This window comes from Mesoplodon bidens (genome assembly GCF_964165515.1).
Source record: "Mesoplodon bidens genome assembly, chromosome: 10".
Classification (NCBI taxonomy): domain Eukaryota; kingdom Metazoa; phylum Chordata; class Mammalia; order Artiodactyla; family Ziphiidae; genus Mesoplodon; species Mesoplodon bidens.
The window spans coordinates 7604873-7623812 of record NC_138172.1 but is presented as its reverse complement, the minus strand read 5'-3'; the positions used below and the strand labels follow the sequence as shown (position 1 = coordinate 7623812).

General features: G+C 46.8%; 2 protein-coding genes across 10 annotated transcripts in view; one reads left to right on the top strand and one right to left on the bottom strand.

The window, feature by feature from the left end:
- TTLL3 (tubulin tyrosine ligase like 3) overlaps window positions 1-9415 on the top strand; it is a 31628-nt gene extending 22213 nt beyond the window's left edge. For 6 of the 7 annotated variants that reach the window (XM_081245034.1, XM_081245033.1, XM_081245035.1 and 3 more), the window contains 3 exons: window positions 5839-6379; window positions 6808-7166; window positions 7357-9415. In XM_081245034.1, coding sequence (XP_081101160.1) covers window positions 5839-6379; window positions 6808-7166; window positions 7357-7701 — 1245 coding nt within the window. In that variant the 3' untranslated portion in view covers window positions 7702-9415. The remainder of the gene's footprint in view (window positions 1-5838; window positions 6380-6807; window positions 7167-7356) is intronic. The other variant, XM_081245036.1, reaches the window with a different exon arrangement.
- A 98-nt stretch (window positions 9416-9513) lies between these two features.
- RPUSD3 (RNA pseudouridine synthase D3) lies at window positions 9514-18864 on the bottom strand. 3 transcript variants are annotated; one of them, XM_081245070.1, is made up of 9 exons: window positions 18665-18864; window positions 15670-15809; window positions 14756-14800; window positions 14524-14623; window positions 13590-13697; window positions 13424-13508; window positions 13080-13203; window positions 10881-11020; window positions 9514-10117 (listed from the first exon to the last, which is right to left on the bottom strand). In XM_081245070.1, the coding sequence occupies exons 1-9, from the start codon at window positions 18847-18849 to the stop codon at window positions 9926-9928; spliced, it is 1119 nt and encodes a 372-aa protein (XP_081101196.1). In that variant the 5' UTR covers window positions 18850-18864; the 3' UTR covers window positions 9514-9925. The 3 variants fall into 3 exon arrangements, with proteins under 3 accessions (XP_081101196.1, XP_081101194.1, XP_081101195.1); XM_081245068.1 differs by lacking the exon at window positions 18665-18864 and adding an exon at window positions 16120-16757; XM_081245069.1 differs by lacking the exons at window positions 10881-11020; window positions 18665-18864 and adding an exon at window positions 16120-16764 and having other exon boundaries at window positions 9978-10117.
- Window positions 18865-18940: the final 76 nt, after the last annotated feature.

The window sequence follows — 18940 nt, the reverse complement described above, 5'->3', positions numbered from 1 at the left end:
GTTCAGTCTTGGAAGGTTATACCCTTCTAAGAATTTGTCCATTTCTTCCAGGTTGTCCATTTTATTGGCATAGAGTTGCTTGTAGTAGTCTCTTAGGATGCTTTGTATTTCTGTGGTGTCTTTTGTAACGTCTCCTTTTTCATTTCTAATTTTATTGATTTGAGTCCTCTCCCTCTTTTTCTTGATGAGTCTGGCTAATAGTTTATCAATTTTATCTTCTCAAAGAACCAACTTTTAGTTTTATTGATCTTTGCTATTGTTTTCTTTGTTTCTGCTCTGATCTTTATGATTTCTTTCCTTCTACTAACTTTGGGTTTTGTTTGTTCTTCTTTCTCTAGTTCCTTTAGATGTAAGTTTGGATTGTTTATTTGAGATTTTTCTTGTTTCTTGAGGCAGGTTTGTATTGCTATAAACTTCCCTCTTAGAACCGCGTTTGCTGCATCCCATAGGTTTTGGATCATAGTGTTTTCACCGTCATTTGTCTCTAGGTATTTTTTGATTTCCTCTTTGATTTCTTCAGTGAACTCTTGGTTATTTAGTAACGTATTGTTTAACCTCCATGTGTTTGTGTTTGTTATGTTTTTTCCCTGTAATTGATTTCTAATCTCATAGCGTTGTGGTCAGAAAAGATGCTTGATATGATTTCAATTTTCTTAAATTTACTGAGGCTTGATTTGTGACCCAAGATGTGATCTATCCTGGAGAATGTTCCATGTACACTTGAGACGTGTAATCTGCTGTTTTGTGATGGAATGTCCTATAAATATCAATTAAATCTGTCTGGTCTGTTGTGTCATTTAAAGCTTGTGTTTCTTTATTATTTTTCTGTTTGGATGATCTGTCCATTGGTGTGAGTGAGGTGTTAAAGTCCCCTACTATTATTGTGTTACTGTCGATTTCTTCTTTTATAGCTGTTAGCACTTGCCTTATGTATCGAGGTGTTCCTGTGTTGAGTGCATATATATTTAGAATTTTTATATCTTCTTCTTGGATTGATCCCTTGAAAATGTAGTGTTGTTCCTTGTCTCTTGTAACATTCTTTATTTTAAAGTCTATTATATCTGATATGAGTATTGCTACTCTGGCTTTCTTTCGATTTCCATTTGCATGGAATATCTTTTTCCATCCCCTCATTTTCAGTCTGTATATGTCCCTAGGTTTGAAGTGGGTCTCTTGTAGACAGCATATATATGGGTCTTGTTTTTGTATCCCTTCAGCGAGCCTGTGTCTTTTGGTTGGAGCATTTAATCCGTTTACTTTTAAGGTAATTATAGATATGTATGTTCCTGTTAGCATTTTCTTAATTGTAATGGGTTTGTTTTTGTAGGCCCTTTTCTTCTCTTGTGTTTCCCACTTAGAGAAGTTCCTTTAGCATTTGTTGTAGAGCTGGATTGGTGGTGCTGAATTCTCTTAGCTTTTGCTTGTCTGTAAAGCTTTTGATTTCTCCATCGAATGTGAATGAGATCCTTGCTGGGTAGAGTAATCTTGGTTGTAGGTTCTTCCCTTTCATCACTTTCAATATATCATGCAATTCCCTTCTGGCTTGTAGAGTTTCTGCTGAGAAATTAGCTGTTAACCTTATGGGAGTTCCCTTGTATGTTATTTGTCGTTTTTCCCTCGTTGCTTTCAGTAACTTTTCTTTGTCTTTGATTTTTGTTAATTTGATTACTATGTGTCTCAGCGTGTTTCTCCTTGGGTTTATCCTGCCTGGGATTCTCTGCACTTCCTGGACTTGGGTGGCTATTTCCTTTCCCATGTTAGGGAAGTTTTCAACTATAATCTCTTCAAATAGTTTCTCGAGTCCTTTCTCTCTCTCTCTTCTCCTTCTGGGACCCCTATAATGCGAATGTTGTTGTGTTTAATGTTGTCCCAGAGGTCTCTTAGGCTGTCTTCATTTCTTTTCATTCTTTTTTCTTTATTCTGTTCCGCAGCAGTGAATTCCACCTTTCTGTCTTCCAGGTCACTTATCCGTTCTTCTGTCTCAGCTATTCTGCTGTTGATTCCTTCTAGTGGATTTTTCATTTCAGTTATTGTACTGTTCATCTCTGTTTGTTTGTTCTTTAATTCTTCTCGGTCTTTGCTAAACATTTCTTGCATCTTCTCTATCTTTGCCTCCATTTTTTCCCCAAGGTCCTGGATCATCTTCATTATCATTATTCTGAATTCTTTTTCTGGAAGGTTGCCTATCTCCACTTCATTTAGTTGTTTTTCTGGGGTTTTATCTTGTTCCTTCATCTGGTACATAGCCCTCTGCCTTTTCATCTTGTCTGTCTTTCTGTGAATGTGGTTTTTGTTCCACAGACTGTAGGATTGTAGTTCTTCTTGTTTCTGCTGTCTGCCCTCTGGTGGATGAGGCTATCTAAGAGGCTTGTGCAAGTTTCCTGATGGGAGGGTCTGGTGGTAGGTAGAGCTGTGTGTTGCTGTGGTGGGCAGAGCTCAGTAAAACTTTAATCCACTTGTCTTCTGATGGGTGGGTTCCCTCCCTGTTGGTTGTTTGGCCTGACCCAGCACTGGATCCTACCGGCTCTTTGGTGGGGCTAATGGTGGACTCTGGCAGGGCTCATGCCGATGAGTACTTCCCAGAACTTTTGCTGCCAGTGTCCTTGTCTTCACGGTGAGCCACACCCTACCCCTGGCCTCTGGAGGAGACCCTTCAACACTAGCAGGTAGCTCTGGTTCAGTCTCCTGTGGGGTCACTGCTCCTTCCCCTGGGTCCTGATGCACACACTACTTTGTATGTGCCACCCAAGAGTGGAGTCTCTGTTTCCCCCAGTCCTGTCGAAGTCCTGCAATCAAATCCCACTAGCCTTCAAAGTCTGATTCTCTAGGAATTCCTCCTCCCGTTGCTGGAGCCCCAGGTTGGGAAGCCTGACATGGGGCTCAGAACCTTCACTCCAGTGGGTGGACTTCTGTGGTATACGTGTTCTCCAGTCTGTGAGTCACCCACCCAGCAGTTATGGGATTTGATTTTATTGTGATTGTGCCCCTCCTGCCGTCTCACTGTGGCTTCTCCTTTGTCTTTGGATGTGGGGTATCTTTTTTGGTGAGTTCCAGTGTCTTCCTGTCGATGATTGTTCAGCAGTTAGTTATGATTCCGGTGCTCTCGCAAGAGGGAGTGAGCGCACGTCCTTCTCCTCTGCCATCTTGAACCAATCTGGTAGGTTGTCTTTTGATTTGTTGATGATTTCCTTCACTGTGCAGAAGCTTTTTAGTTTGTTTATTTTTGCTTTTGTTGCCTTTGATTTTGGTGTCAAATCCAAAAAATCATTGCTAAGACTGACGTGAAGGAACTTCCTGCCTGTTTTCTTCTAGCAGTTTTATGGTTTAAGGTCTTATGTTCAACTCTTTAATCCATTTGAGTTGATTTTTCTGTATGGTGTAAGATAGTGGTCCAGTTTTATTCTTTTGCATGTGGCTGTCCAGTTTTCCTGACACTATTTATTAAAGAGACTGTATATTCTTGTCTCCTTTGTTATGAATTAATTGACCACATAAATGTGGTTTATTTCTGGGCTTTTAATTCTGTTCCATTGATCTGCATGTCTGTTTTTATGCCAGTATCATACTATTTTGATCACTATAGCTTTGTAATATGGTTTGAAGTCAGGAAGTGTGATGCCTCCAGCTTTGTTCTTTCTCAAGATTTCTTTGACTCTTCGGGGTCTTATGTGGTTCCATACATATTTGGGGATTGATTTTTCTATTTTTGTGAAAAATATCATTGGAATTTTGATAGGGATTGCATTGAACCTATAGATTCCTTTGGGTGATATAGACATTTTAATAATATTAATTCTTCCAATTCATGAGTACAGAGTATCTTTCCATTTATTTGTGTCATCTTCAATTTCTTTCTTCAGTGTCTTACAGTCTTCAGTGTACAGGTCTTTCACCTCCTTGGTTAAATTTATTCCTAGGTATTTTATTCTCTTTGATGTTCTTTAATCTCTTATAATCTAGAACAGCCCCACTGCTTTTTTTCCCCATGTTTGGATCTTTTGAAGGCACCAGGCTGGTTGTTTTACGGAACTGTCCCACATTCCGAATTCATCTGATTGTTTCCTCATGGTGGTATTTAACTTGTTCATCTGTTATCTGAATGTCCTATAAAGTAGAAGTTAGGTCACACAGCTTAATGAAGTTCAGATTACACATTTTTGGCAAGTATACTTGAGAGATGATGCTGGCTACCTCATACAGCATCACAAGGCACACATTGTCGGAGTATCTCATGATTAGTGATGCTGTGTCTGACCATGGCTTTAAGGTCTTGGCTACCAGATCTCTCCATTGTAAGTTGCATCCTCCCCTTTGCAATGATCAGTTTCTTTGTAGGGTGATTCTTTGGCAGTGTGCAGATGACACATTTTCCTCTCATCCTTTTCACCTACTTGTTTTGATATCTAGTTTTGATTCTTACCTATTGTATTAGAGTTGCAAAATGGTAAATTGCTAATTCTATCATTCTTTCTACGTTTATTAGCTGAGATTTTTCCATAAAGTTGAGCTTTGCCTCATCAACTGGGCTTTCCTTGAGCTCTGATATCTGTATTTTTTTTTATTGAAGTATAGTTGATTTACAATGTTGTGTTAACTTCTGCTCTACAGCAGAAGTTATACACAGTTATACATATACATACATTCTTTTTCATGTTCTTCTCCTTTATGGTTTATTCCAGGATATTGAATGTAGTTCCCTGTGCTATACAGTAGGACCTTGATATCTGTATTTTTAAGAAGCTCCAAGTGACTTTTTAGATAGATTCTAATCAGGATCCTTTCATGATGCAGAAAACACCTCAAACTAGCTCCAGATGAAAAGGAGGGTTACTAGGAACTTCCTTGGCAGTCCAGCAGTTAAGACTCCGTGCTTCCATGGCAAGGAGCATGGGTTTGCTCCTTGGTCAGGGAACTAAGATCCCGCATGCCATGTGGTGCGGCCAAAAAATAATAATAATAATAAATAATAAATAAAAGGAGGGCTTCCCTGGTGGCGCAGTGGTTGAAAGTCTGCCTGCCGATGCAGGGGATGAGGGTTTGTGCCCTGGTCCGGGAAGATCCCACATGCCGCAGAGCAGCTGGGCCCGTGAGCCATGGCCGCTGAGCCTGCGCGTCCGGAGCCTGTGCTCCGCAACGGGAGAGGCCACAACAGTGAGAGGCCCGCGTACCGGAAAAATAAATAAATTAATTAATTAAATAAAAGGAAATTCCTGGCAAGACACAGGGTGGGGGCTCTCCTGTGTCCAGCTGCAGGAAGTACAGCTTGGCTTAATGGGAATTAAAAGTGGTACAGGAACTCCCTTCTTGAGCTGTTTTCTCTGCCTCGGTCTGCATATTTGCTACTTCATGCTCTCCACAGAACGCCTTCTTTGAGGCTCTGCTTCCGCATGTCTCGGGTTCAGACAAGGATTTAGGCAGGCTCTAGGCCTCTTATCTGTCTGGGTGTCATAACTCATATGCTCTCAGCAGAGAATCTCGCTCATCTCAGGAAGCTGTCCATCAGCAGTGGCCTGTGGAGGAGAACACACATTCCAGCAGCGGCTGGGCAGTTTAGGAGAGCAAGGGGTTGGAGGGGTGCAGGTGGGGGCATGGCTAAGACTTCCCCACTCCTCTGGGTTACTCATCTCAGTGGCTCTGTGACCCTCTAGGTACTGATTCAGCCCTCCAGGCCCAGACCCCTTAAGAGACAGAGATGGGCTTTGCATTTCTCGGCCCAGAAATGTCTCCTGACTAGGTGCCCCAGAAGTTAATTCCATCTACCTGTGCTCCGAGTCCTTCCAGGCCTAGGATTCCAGCAGCACTGTCTGAGCAGGCCTTGTCTCCTCTTCTTCCCCACAGCCTGCCGTGGAAGTGCCCCAGTATGTGGGTATCCGGCTTCTAGTAGAGGGCTCCACCATCAAGAAGCCCCTGGCGATGTGTCACCGGCAAATAGAAGTCCGCCCAGCCCTCCCTCACCTGCTGACCCAGCGAGGCTCTGGGGAACACAAGGACTCGGGAACCCTTACCCACAGGTCAGCTTCTAAGAAAGTTGATGGGGCCAGGAGCCTGGGGCACACTGAGAAGCCAGACTCCACTGCCACCACCTCGGCCCCTGGAAAGGGGAAGAAAGGCAAGGCAAAAAGTGCCACAGCCCTGGTCCGCCCCAGTCTCCGGAAGTGGGACCCCCCTAGCACGAGGATGGGCTGCATTTTCACCATGACCTTTGCTAGTGGGGACAGGCATCCCCACCCCTTGAACAGATTGCCATTGAGTCTGAAGAACCCCCAGGCCCTGGGTAAGACCATTCCCCCAAAACACCCCAGGGTCTCAAGGCAATTTCTTCCTGCTCTCCAAGCCCCTCCTAACCACCTGGATTTGTCCCACCCAAGAACCACCAGTAGTAAATAGAAGCCACCACTTACAAAGCATTTTTAAAAAACACACAACCAAATGAGTATCGTCCCCTCCAAAGTAGTCACTCAGCCAGGCAGTTGTGCTCATTTCAAAGATGCCAGGACTCAGTCCCAGGTTGATCTCTCTCCAGAGCCCAAGCTTTTCCTGCTGCAGTATTCTGTCTTTGCCTCCATGCAAAGTTGCCTTGTGGAAAGGAACTAATATTTGTACGGCACCTAACAGTTTACACCGTGTTGATACCTGACCAGCTCCTTTAGTCCTCACAATCTAGTGAGTAGGTGCTATTATCCCCATTTTCCAGCTGAGGTATCAGGAAGTTTAAGGAAGTTGCCCGAGCTTGCACAGCTCAGAAGGGGCAGAGCTGGGATGCAGACCCAGGCCTGTTGGACTCCAAACCCTGTGTTCTTCCCACAGCCTCTGGAGAAGGAACCGGGTGGGCTCCATCTGCCCTTACACACCCCAGCCGTCAGCTCCCCCTGCCTCCCCTCCCTCTGTGCACACCTGGAGGGGCAGCTGGTCAGCCTGGGGCTCCCCAGGCCCTCACAGCCCATCACCACTTCCCCACCCTCCACAGGACGGCCCAGCTGCCTTCTCCCTGTGTGCTCCGACCCCAGGGCCGGGGCCTCAGACTGCAGCACAGCAGGCTGGTGGGCTCTGAGGCCCTGTCGACCACAGGCAAGGCCTTGATGACTCTACCTACTGCCAAGGTTTTGATTTCCCTCCCACCTAACCCTGAGCTCAAGCTGGCACCCAACGCCCTGAAACCAAGAAAGGTGGGCCTCGAACGGTGACCCATACCCTGGTGGGCAATGCTGAGAACTGGGCTTAGGGCTGGAAGGGCACAGGTAGAGGGTAGCCCCCAGGCTGGCGTGAGCCCCAAGGGAAGGGCTTGTATCCCTCAGAACCCCCTTCCTGAACAGATTCCTGATCATCTCTCCCCTTCTCTCCTCCTTTCACACTGAGGCTCTTGCTCCCCAGCGCTTTCATGGTCCCCCACTTGGAAGTAACTTGTGGTCTCAACCCTTTGAAGTCGGAAATCTTCCTAGCACCCATAGGAAGATCAAGGCCAAAGGCAACTTCAAGGCCAGACTCTGTGACAAACCCAAGGCTGAGACATGCCTCATGACGACACTGAGCCTTCCGGGACCCCTGCCCCTTATCAGTGCACACCAGGGTCTGGGGGGCATGAGGGACGTGTGGCTACAGAAGTCCTTGCTTCGATCATCACTGCCCTTATCCTGGACGCAGCACCAAGTAAAAAAGCAAATGAAGTATTTGAGGCTTGGCTCCTTTTCTCTTAGAGGGTGAAGAGAGAGTAGGGTGCGGCTCTGTACCCCAAGGTCCAGAACAAGAGCTAGAGGCCATCAGCAACTCCTCCCCAAAGCAAGGCCCAGAATTCCCACCCAGTGACAGACATGAGGCATCCTGTCCAGGGACTCCCCTGGCATCTCTGATCTCGGGGTGGGAGGATAAGTCTCATGTTACAGATGAGGAAACTGAGTCTGAACGAGGAGACATGGCTTGCCCAAGATCATGTGGCAGTGAGCAGAAGGCTGGGACACATTACTACGACTGCTGAGCCCTGTGGGTCTCCCCGGTCCCCAAGCCCAGAGGAGGAGCTGGGCTGGCAGCAGAATGACATCTAATGGGCACAAGATTTACAGCAGGAGACACAGCAGAAGAGTGGACCCAGCCCTTCTCCAGATGAAGTGGGTATCTCCCTTCCTCTGCAAGGGGCCAAGGTCACCTAAAAAGGAAATATCCAATAAGCCACACCCATCTGAAAAAGTTTGGTATTTCTTCATTGTAATGGGTTGAACATTGGTATGTCTTCCTGGAACCTGTGAATATGACTTTATTTGGAAAAAAGGGTCTTTGTAGATGTAAGTACGTTGAAGGTTTTTAGATGAGATCATCCTGGATTATCCAGATGGGACCTAAATCCAATGACAAGTGTCCTTACAAGAGACAAGAGAAGACAAACGAGGAGAAGGCCATGTGGAGACAGAGGCAGAGACTGGTGTGATGCAGCCACAGGCCAGGAAGAGGCAAGAGGCAAGGAAGGATTCTCACCTAGAACCTTCAGGGAGAGCACAGCCCTGCTGACACCTTGATTTTGGACTTATGGCCTCCAGAACTGGGAGAGAATCCATTTCTGTTGTTGTAGGCCACTCGAGTTGTGGTAATTTGTTGCAGCAGCAGCCCTAGGAAACTACACACTAGTCAAATGAAGATACGTAAATTCTGTATATTTATGAATCCATTCTTGCACAGCTGAACCAGGAGATGAGTACAAGCAGGCTCACAGCAGCACTGTGGTAACAGCTGACGACCTAAGTGTCCATTAACAGTCAGATGGATAGACTGCAAGCTCTGACACTCCAACTCTGCGCCGCACAACGGATGCATTTCACAGGGTAGAGCAAGAACAAGTCACAAAAGGATATATGCAGCACAATTCCATTCCAACAGAAACTTCAGAAACGGCAAAATGAAATATATTGTTTAGGGATGCATGTATATGTGGTAAAACTCTAAAAAACAAAGAATTCTCCCAAGTCTGGGCAGTGGTTTCCAACCTTGACTGAACAACAGTACCCATTCCAGAGCTTTTAAAAAAGATCTGATGCCAGGGTCTCCATCCCAGACTGGTGAAACCAGCATCTTTGGGGTGCAGTCATGGGAGGCATGGGTGTTTTTTTTTAAGCTTTCTGAGTGGGCAGGGTACGGGGTTCTCATGTCGGGCCAGGGTTGAGAGCTGCTGTTGTCTAGGACAGGAGAAGGGAGGGATGCTTCTCTTTTGTGCCGAGTGGTGGTTATGTGGGTGTCACCTTAGAGTTATTCTTTAAATCAGAGATGTTTTATGCACTCTGTATGTTTCATATATTTCACGGTTTTTTAAAGTGAAAGATCTAACATCTTCACTTGAATGAGTAGTCAAATACATAGAGACAGATGACAGGACCGTGGCAACTGCGGCTGGGAGGGGTGGGGGAGGGGAGTTTGTGTTTAATGGGGAGACTTTCAGTTTGGGAAGATGAGAAAGTTCTGGAGATGGATGGTGGTGATGGCTGCACGACAGTGTGGATGTCCTTAATGCCACTGAACTGTACACTTAAAAATGGTTAAGATGGTAAATTTTATTAGGTGTATTTTACCACAATTTTTAAAAAAACCTAACATTTTCTCTCAGCTAGAATTGGGCCAGAAACAGCCAAATATGAAGACCACATACTGAACTCAGCAGAAGCCACGGTCCATGATAAACATTTTCTTTCTCAGCAAATCCTGCAAACAATACTATGAGGGTAGGTACTTTTATTATCTCAGGTCCAGAGAGGTGAAGTCATTTGCACAACACCACACAGCAAGTGGCGTTAGGATGTGATCTTAAGTTTGTCCAACTACAGAGGATCTTCCACTGTGGCCTTCTGCGTGTTGAGCACTGACCTCACTCTCCTCGGGCCTGACTGCAGCCCATCCGCCCTCCAACCCCCACTGCTTTCCAGCGGGAACAGAAGGCCCAGAAGGACTATTGGTAGTGGAGCCCCAGGCAATGCAGGGTCCTGGAGAAATAAGAGGGCAAAGGTGCCAGAAGCTTGATGGGTGGGTCCCTGGGCCTGGCACCTGGGAGGTAGAGACAATGCAGGTGGAGGTGCAGGGGCAGCTGGGCAGCCTGGGAGGGGGTCAGGTGGAGGCGGCTGAGGACGGCTTCATCCAGGACCTGGCGTGGGAGAGACATGTCAGCATTCAGCCAGGTGAGCTCTAAGCAAAATGGGAGTGAGGCAAATACTTCCTCCTCCCTCTGCGTCTGTGTTCTGCATGCCTCTCTACACGTACACACGTACACACTCAAACACACACACTACGGCAGAGACCAGCTAGGGGGTCACCGAATCAGTTTACTGGGCATTCAGCGAAACTACATTCCCCAGCCCCTCCTGCAGGTTGGTGAGGCCGTGTGATTGAGCCCCACTGAACGCCACAGGAGTGTGAGCATGTATCCCGCTTCCAGATCTGGCCCGAGAAAACCTCCCCCATGAACCTGCCCTGTCTCCTCCTCCGCTGGCTGGATAGCGACAGGCTGGGTCCCTGAGTGACCCATGCTTGGAGCAAGCCCATCTCTACCCTACCGCCATTAATTGGACTTAACACGGAAGGAAGTTATTGTGTTAAGGCTCTGGTACTTGAGGTTATTCTGTTAGAGCAGACAGAGTTATCCAAATAAACACAACCTCTTTTACCCCTTATACCAAAAAGAATGGCAGACTTAGAAGGGCCTTTAGAAATCGGCCAGTTCGACTTCCTTATTGAACAGATGGGCAGAAAGAGACCCAAGAGAGGGGGTTTCACTTGCTCAGGGCCACAGAGCAAGACAGGGCTACAGGAAGCTATGGAAGCCCAAGCTGCATAGCTAATGTCTGGAGATGCTCTCCACCCCACCCCCAGCCCACCCCAAAAGGCAGCCGGCAGGTGGGCTTGGGTACCTGTCTTTGGGGCCTGGTGCTCTCAGCAGGCAGCAGAAAGCGCTGGCCCAGAACAGTGGCCACACGGGCAGAGTACATGTGGTCCCCGAGCAGAGGGCAGAGCTGTAGTGCCATGTGCGCCTGTAGCTGGCTGGGAAACGCTAGAAGACAAGAGAGACAGGACAGATGGCAGGCAGCGGCTCTTTCTGTCCACCCGGTATTGCCCCTCCCCTTTCCTCTGGGGAGATGCCACCCCCATTCTCAGATGGTGTGGTTTCAGAGAGGTGAATGCTACCACCCCTGCCAGTGGAGAGGGGCGCATGACCAGGTCGGGACAGTCAGAGCTGTCAATCCACCGGCCCTGTGGGATTCGTCCATGAAGAGGGGCAACCCTGAATTTACTGTGAAGCTACTGGGAATGAAGAACGCCCTTTCCCGCTGGGGGGTGAGCCTGGGGCTGCTGGAGCACCTGCCATCTCTGCCCCCACGGGGAGAGCCTGCGGGAAGAAGCCCGCGGGCAGGAGGCGAAAAGAAAGTGAGAAACAGCTTCCTGATGATGTCCTCCGAGCCTCCAGAGGCAGCCAGGCCTGAACTTTGAGTTCCTGAGCCAATAACTTCCCCTTTTAGATGACACCAACTTGAACTGGTTTGGGGAAAACTTAAATGGTACAAAATTGTTCACATAAGTAAGCTTATTAATCCTCCTGACAACGCTATAAGGTGGGTTCTATCATCATTCCCACCTTATAGACAGGAAAACCGAAGCTCACAGAGAAGCGACTGGCCCGCCGTAAGCTGGGATTCAAACCCAGGAGCTGTCCTCTGCTTTTCACATCTGGCAATATGCTGGGTAATCTAAAAATCCACTTAGAAACACTGGAGGACTTTAATGATCATCCTTCTAAATACACAGCTGGGCACACAGGAAAGTAAGGTCCCCCAGACGAAGGTACAAAAGGAAAACAAATCCAGAGCACAGGGAAGCCAACATTTCACCTATTCTAGGGTACTGCCAATCTTGGGATGCAGGGGGCTTGGGTTTAAGTAGCTACAAGGGGCCAGGGGTGAGGTCTTGGTGCCCAAATGAAATCAGAGAGGCGACATCTTCATTGACAGGATGGACCAGGAGAAAAAGCCAGCCACCAAGGAAGGGAGACGAGAACCTTAGGTCTGGATGACGGGAAGAAAAAAGAATTCACAACCATAAGCTGCTCTCACACAGGTTTGGGGCTCTAATACCACTTGCATGAACTGTGAACTTCCAACTGAGACATTAATATTTAGGTCCTGAAGCAGTGACATGGGGCACTCAGCAGAAGCAAAGGCAGAACCTCTCCTGAAGTCACCACCTCCAATGAGGCAATACAGGATTTCCACTGATAAAGGCCCAGCTTAACCTGAATTCACAATCCTGAATCACAGAACAAGAAGGAAACAATCCACCAAGGGGAGAGAGTCTGCAGGAAACAACAGGATTAGACCCTCAGAATCTCAGACAATGGAATTATAGAAACACAAATATGTTTTAAATGACTAAAGACAAAAAAGAACAAGTAATATGAGAAAAAAACAGATACCCCATTTTTTGGAAGGCCATTTGTATTTGTAAAAGAACCAACTAAAAATAAAAAGAACCAACTAGAACTTGCAGAAGTGAAAAATACAATCAATGGGTAGGTTCAACTGGCAGGTTAGATCCAGTGGAAGAGAAAATTACTCAACTGGAAGGTAGATCTAAAGATTACCCAGAAAGCAGCAGAGATAAAGACATGAAAAACGTGAAAGAAAAGTTGAGAGCAGTAGAATGAGAAAGACGTCTATCAGGCCTTCGAAAGGAAGGACGCAAGAGGCGCATTTGAAAAGGGAACTTTCCAGGATAGGTGAAATAGATTAATCTCCAGACTCAGGAAACAGTGAATCCCAAGCAAGATAAATAAAACCAAACCCACACACCTGGATTCACCATAGTGAAACTACAGAACATCAAAGGTAAAGAGAAGACGTTGAGATCAATAACTAAGAAAAAACAGGTGTGCTGCAGAGGGGTGACCATCAGACTGATAGGAGAAGCACTGCCCCTCCAGGTGGAGCTGGTCACGTACATCCTTAGAGTCCATCAAATGCTCCCCAGGCTGCCACTAAAACTACCACCACCCTCCCACCTCCTGCCTCCTCCAGCCAAATACCATTTGTCAAGTCTGGCTGGGGCTCCAGACCCACCTGTCAGTGGCTGCAGCTGGACCAGGGCACAGCCAGAGCCCGTGGCCACCACACGGAAGTAGCTGAGGGTCCTCTTGACACCTTCCAAGATGTCCTTTCGGGATGGGGACTTCACTGGAACGACCTGTGGTGGCAGCCCCCAAGAATGAACAAGCTTCACACACACCTGGGAACTACCCGCAGACTCTCCTCGCTCCCAACAGACTCAGGACAGGGCCACAGTATAGGCAGTCGTCACTCGCCTGTATTAGGGGTCTGGAGGGCCAGTCACCCCACGTCTATATCCTGTAGGGGTAATATGTCTGGAAGGACCCCCCCTCTTCCCCACCTAGACCCTGACTCACAAGATTGACCCCATCAATGTGTTCCAGTTTCAGAGCTGCTTGGATCTTCCCCTCAGAAGTAGCTGGGATCCCATCAGTGACAGCACTGAGAAAGAGGCAAGAGGAAGTCACGTAGTGGCTTGCTGGGACCTCCCCACTGCTCTGGGAGCCTCCCAGCCCCTCTCACCAGTAGGTGACTGTGGGTCTCCTGGCTCTCTGTGAGTAAGTGAAGAACTTCTGGAGGCGGCTTGCTGTCTGGGGACAACTGGAGAGGAGTACAAGCCCAGAGGTTTCCCTGGAGGAAGGAGACAAATCACAAAAGTTAAAATCCCCTGGGCTCACCCACACAAAAAGGAGACCCCGGACTTTCCTGGCGTTCCAGTGGTTAAGACTCTGCGCTTCCAGTGCTGGGGGTGCGGGTTCAATACCTGGTATGAAGATCCTGTATGCCGCTTGGCACAGCCAAAAAAAAAAAAAAAAAGACCCCTAGAAAGGAACACCTGACCTGCTTAAGACCAAACAGTTACATCCTCTTGAGAAACAAGTAAGTCTTCCCCATGTTTGATAATAAGAGTACATTGCTTAAATGTGCTCCTCATTTTGCTCTGGCTCCCAGGGAGCTCAGAGCCAAACATCATAACAATTACCACCAACTGTTGAGTGTCTACCATGTGCTAGGCACTATACTAGGAATTTTATATATATTAGCTATTAAATAATTAAATTCCCCACAAGCAAGCCCATGAGTTTGTGGAACTGCAGAAACATTTCATCTCAAGCACCGTCTCTAATAGATGGCAATTAGAGGAAAGAATATCACAGATCAATTGACAATACCTGCCATGAATATGGAATTAAGAGAAGTGAGTGCACACTGAGCATAGATATTATTAGCTCTATTTTATGATTAAAGAAACTGAGGCTCGGTGGTAGCTAAGAGCACAGTTTATGCGTAAGGATTTGAACCCAGATCTATCCACTTCCTCCTCCTTTTCCTTGTATCCTACCTCTGTGATCCCAAACCAGCCCATGGAACATGTCTCAGTTTATTCCCAAGTAGTTATGCCCCCACCCCAGATGGATGTCTGTCCTTCTACCTTCCTCTCACCCCCACCACTTACTTCCCAGATGCTCGGACCACCTGGAGCTCCCGCTCCCCGAGCCCCAGGGACTGGCTCAGCTCCGGGAGCACTGAGAGCAACGTCAGCTCTCCCGGTTTTCCTGGGGAAAAAAAAGGAAGAGTACAAGTTGCTCCCAGAGGCAACTTTATCCCACCTTTCCTTTCTCTTCACTATTTCTTCCCCTCAGAGACGTCAAAACCCCTTTCATTGCATCTCTTTCCCCTGCCCATACCTGTCACTGGCAGGCCCTGTGGCTTGTTCAATGTCACCAGAGGTCCTGAAATGAATAATACATAAACATCATCAACAGCAAATGCAGTTTACAAAGCACTTTCTCAATTCATATTATCGTGTGGTCCCAGTACAACTCATACATGAGTTATCATCCTGAAGTTTCTGAACCTTGCATATGCTAAGCTGGCTACCTGCCACGTCAGGGCCTTTGCACTTGCTGTTTCCTCTCTCTCAGATTTTCACGTGGCTGCTTTCTTCATATCATCGTGGCTCAAATGTCACCATCACAAAGAGGCCCGAGTCTCCAATCTAATGTCTGCTCCCTGCAGTTCCTCATCATCGCTGTTTTATTCATAGCACTAATCTCTAGTAAGTACTTTTTTCATTTATTTTCTGGTTAATTAATTTCTCCCGCTGAAATGTTGGCTCCCTGAAGGCAGAAACCATATTTATTTTGTTCAGCACTATATAGCCATGTCTAGAACAGTGCCTGGAACATAGCCTATGCTCAATAAATAGCTGAGAAAATTTAAAAATCACCGGAGACTGAGGCTCAGAGAAATTATTCTCCTAAAGCCACACAGCAAGCTGATTACAGAGCCTAGATATGGCTCCGAAGCCTGTGTTTTGCCCCTCAATAAACACTTTATTACAGCAATTTCCTTTACAGAGAGCCTACTAGTGCAAAGCTCTCTAGTTATTTACACTTTCCCACCCCACAGCCCTATCCCCATGATGCTGAGGCACAGAGAGATTATGTGTCTGGTCCCAGCTCCTATGGCTAGTGGGAGGCAGAACCAGGATTTGATCCCACAGGCTTTAGTAGGGAACCCAGCCAGATGCTCAGAAGGCTCAGGTGAAGACTCCTCTCCCCTTCTGGGTCTCCCTGCAGCTGTCCCTCCCACCCCTCACCTTTCTGATCCACCACAGCTGCCCTCAGCACATCAACCAGCTCCTCCCTACTGAGGTTCTCTGGCCGCAGCAGCCCCGAGACAGGCTGGTCATCCAGGGGCCCCGACCGTTTGCTGGAGCCTCGACGTTTCTGCTGATGCCTGGAAAAGGTTAGGTAAGCAACAGGAGAATCATTGCCGCCCATTCTTATCTCCACACACCTCTTCCTAAATCCTGCGACTTCCTACTAATGCTTCAGAAAGCCTGGGTTGAGTTTCCCGAAATGTTAGGTTCGACTGGCCCCACCGTACAGAACAGAGAACTGAGGCTCAGAGAGGTCTACTGACCAGTTTAGGGTCACACAGCAGAGCTGGATTAGAAGCCATATCTGCCTAACTCCAGATCCCGCACACACCCTTCCCCGGCCCCAACCTCCCTCCTACACAAAGGAGGGCGTGGGTTGCTAATCACCGGGCCTCGGTGCCAAAGCTTGAGGCTGTGCGCGCTGCGCGGACCCCCGGACCCCGCCGCCAGCCATCCCGGACCTGGCCCAAAACACGACAGCAGCCCATCTCCGGAGTGAGGACAGTGCGCATGTGTCCGGAAGGGCTCCCCGGTGATGCCCCACAGCGCGCTGATTGGTCAGATTGACTGTCAATCGGAATAGCGAGGCTCAGAGCTGTGAGAAGGCGGAGCTTTGCCTTTGCCAAGGAACGAGGTGAAGAAATTCTCGTCTGTGCTTTTGGGGAAAGCGAGACACAGAGCAGAGGAGGAATTTACTGGGGGTCAGAGGACCTGTCTTAGGACAAAGCCAGGTTTTCTGATCATCACCGCAATTCTTAGGAGTCTTCGGACTTCAAAAAAGAACCCGCCATTGCGCACAATTTTGTACGGCAAATTGGAAAAGAAAAAAAAAAAAATCCACACTCGTTGGTACAGTGAACTTGCTTTGAAGAACACAGCCTGGTGCAAAATCCAAAAGGAAAAAAAGGCCAGAGGCAGAAAGACGTTCACTGCACCATTATTTATAAAAGCAAGACCAAAACAAATCTCAAAACCGGAAACAAATTGTCCTTTGATTAGATCTATAAGGGAAATAAATCTTACTCATCACCCATTCATCTTTTTTTTTTTTTTTTTTTTTTTTTTTTTTTTTTTTTGCGGTACGCAGGCCTCTGACTGTTGTGGCCTCTCCCGTTGCGGAGCACAGGCTCCGGACGCGCAGGCTCCGCAGCATGTGGGATCTTCCCGGACCGGGGCATGAACCCGTGTCCCCTGCATCGGCAGGCGGACTCTCAACCACTGCGCCACCAGGGAAGCCCCATTCATCATTTTTTGAATGCGAACTCTACGCAAGGCCTTGGCATCTGTGAACTGCAAACAGATTAACAAGACTCGGCCCCAACCACAAGAAGTTCACCTTTAAGATCACAGCATCACAGCCCACCTTGCGAAAAGCTGTGGAGATGCTGAGAGAGAGAAGAGTGAGGAGCCCAGGAGCCCGCAGAAATCTGAGAAAGCTCCCCAGCAGGGGTTGTGATTGACAGACTGTGGAGAACTTGGAAATTCACCAGGAGGGAAAGGTGTGGGTGGGAGGAGAGGGAGCGGGCAACAGGAAAAAGAAGACGGTAAGTGCAAAAAAAGCAAAAAGCAAAATGGGCTCTATCCTGTAATTACAACTATGGAAAAGTTACATGCAACCTGTGTATTATTTTGTTCACTAAGAGCACTACAACTTTCAATTCATTGTTTGCCTTAGTGAAAGACTGCAGATAAACCAACATCTGTCAACAGAGGAATGGCTAAATTAATTGTAGCACATACATATGCAGCCATTAATTGAGGAATGTGTGGGGGTCTACATATGATAATGTGAATCAATCTCCAGAATATATTAAATCAAAAAACAACAAAGTGAAGAACAGTGTGACTAGAATATGCATATATGTGCATGAGTGTGATTTACATATATTTATTGTATATTTCTGCATTTCTGAAAGGACATACACAAATGAGTTGTTGGTTGCTTCCAGAAAAGGAATCTGAAGTGAGAAAGTGAATAATTATTTTTACCCTTTAGAACTGCTTAAATTTTTAACCTCATTGATATATCTCTTCTTCAGACATACATGGAGCCCTAGTTAAAAAATATAAGCCAGACCGAAAAAAAAAAAGGGACTTCCCTGGTGGTCCAGTGGTTAAGACTCCTGCTTCCATTGCAGGGGGTGTGGGTTTGATCCCTGGTTGGGGAACTAAGATCCTGCATGCTGCATGGCATGGCCAAAAAAAAAAAAAACTAAGCCAGATATAAAAGACTATGATTCATAAAAAAATTTTTTAATAATGAAAATAAGTAGAAATAAAATTTTTAAAAGACTGTGATTTTAGTTACATGACATTTTAGAAAAGTCAGTGGCTGACAAGGGCTGGAGTGGTTGAGGGAATGAGAATCGACTAGAAAGGGGAAGAAGGGAAATTTTTGGTGTACTGGAACTAGTGGTTACATATCTGTATAAATTTGCCAAACTTTATAGAACTATATACCTTAAAAGGGTAGATTTTATTGTATGTAAATTATACCTCAGTAAACTTAATTGTTTTTAATTCAAAGATTTAAATAGTCAATTTAAAAAGATATTTATTTATTTATTTATTTGGTCATGCTGGGTCTTGGTTGCAGCACGCAGGATCTTTTAGTTGCAGCATGTGGGATCTAGTTCCCCGACCAGGGATCTAATCCGGGCCCCCTGCATTGGGAGCGTGGAGTCTTAACCTCTGAACCAACCAGGGAAGTCCCAAAAGTCAATTTTTAAATGTGCACAAATTCAGACAGGACTGGCAAGAAATTTAGCAAGAATGCAAGTAATTTTATCTTGTTTGGGGCTTGGACATTACTGTGCTGTGTCCTAAGGCCCCACGGTATTTTGGAACCCCTTTTCTGAAAGGTGCGTTCATAATTTGCAGCTTGAGCAAAGATGGAAAGGCGGAGGCCGAGGGGCAGGACAGCCTACCTTACCGACAGCAGACTTCTCCTCCACTGGCCACACTTGGCCCCAGGAAGGCCCATTCCCCCACTTGGACTGGCCCCTGGCCCTGCCAAGGCTTGAGCTCCCTTGCTCTTTGGAATTTTCCCTCCACATGCCCCAGCCTCAGCAAAGCCTGCCCTCTCCTGTTCACTGCCCACAGCTGCTGCGACTCCATTAATCTCCAAGCTTCCAGAAGAAAAGGAAGAAACCTAATTATCCCTAGGCTGGGAGGGCTTAGTGCCAAGAGACAGTGATCAGCCACTCAG

Bases quoted from the DNA above. Each gene is read 5' to 3' on its own strand.
- RPUSD3 (XM_081245070.1), bottom strand. From the start codon at position 18,849: ATGGAGTCGCAGCAGCTGTGGGCAGTGAACAGGAGAGGGCAGGCTTTG. The intron at 14,624-14,755 runs GTATGGGCAGGG...TTTTTTCCCCAG, and splicing joins ACAGGGCCTGCCAGTGACAG to GAAAACCGGGAGAGCTGACG. The intron at 13,204-13,423 runs GTGAGTCAGGGT...CTGCCACCACAG, and splicing joins ACATTGATGGGGTCAATCTT to GTCGTTCCAGTGAAGTCCCC.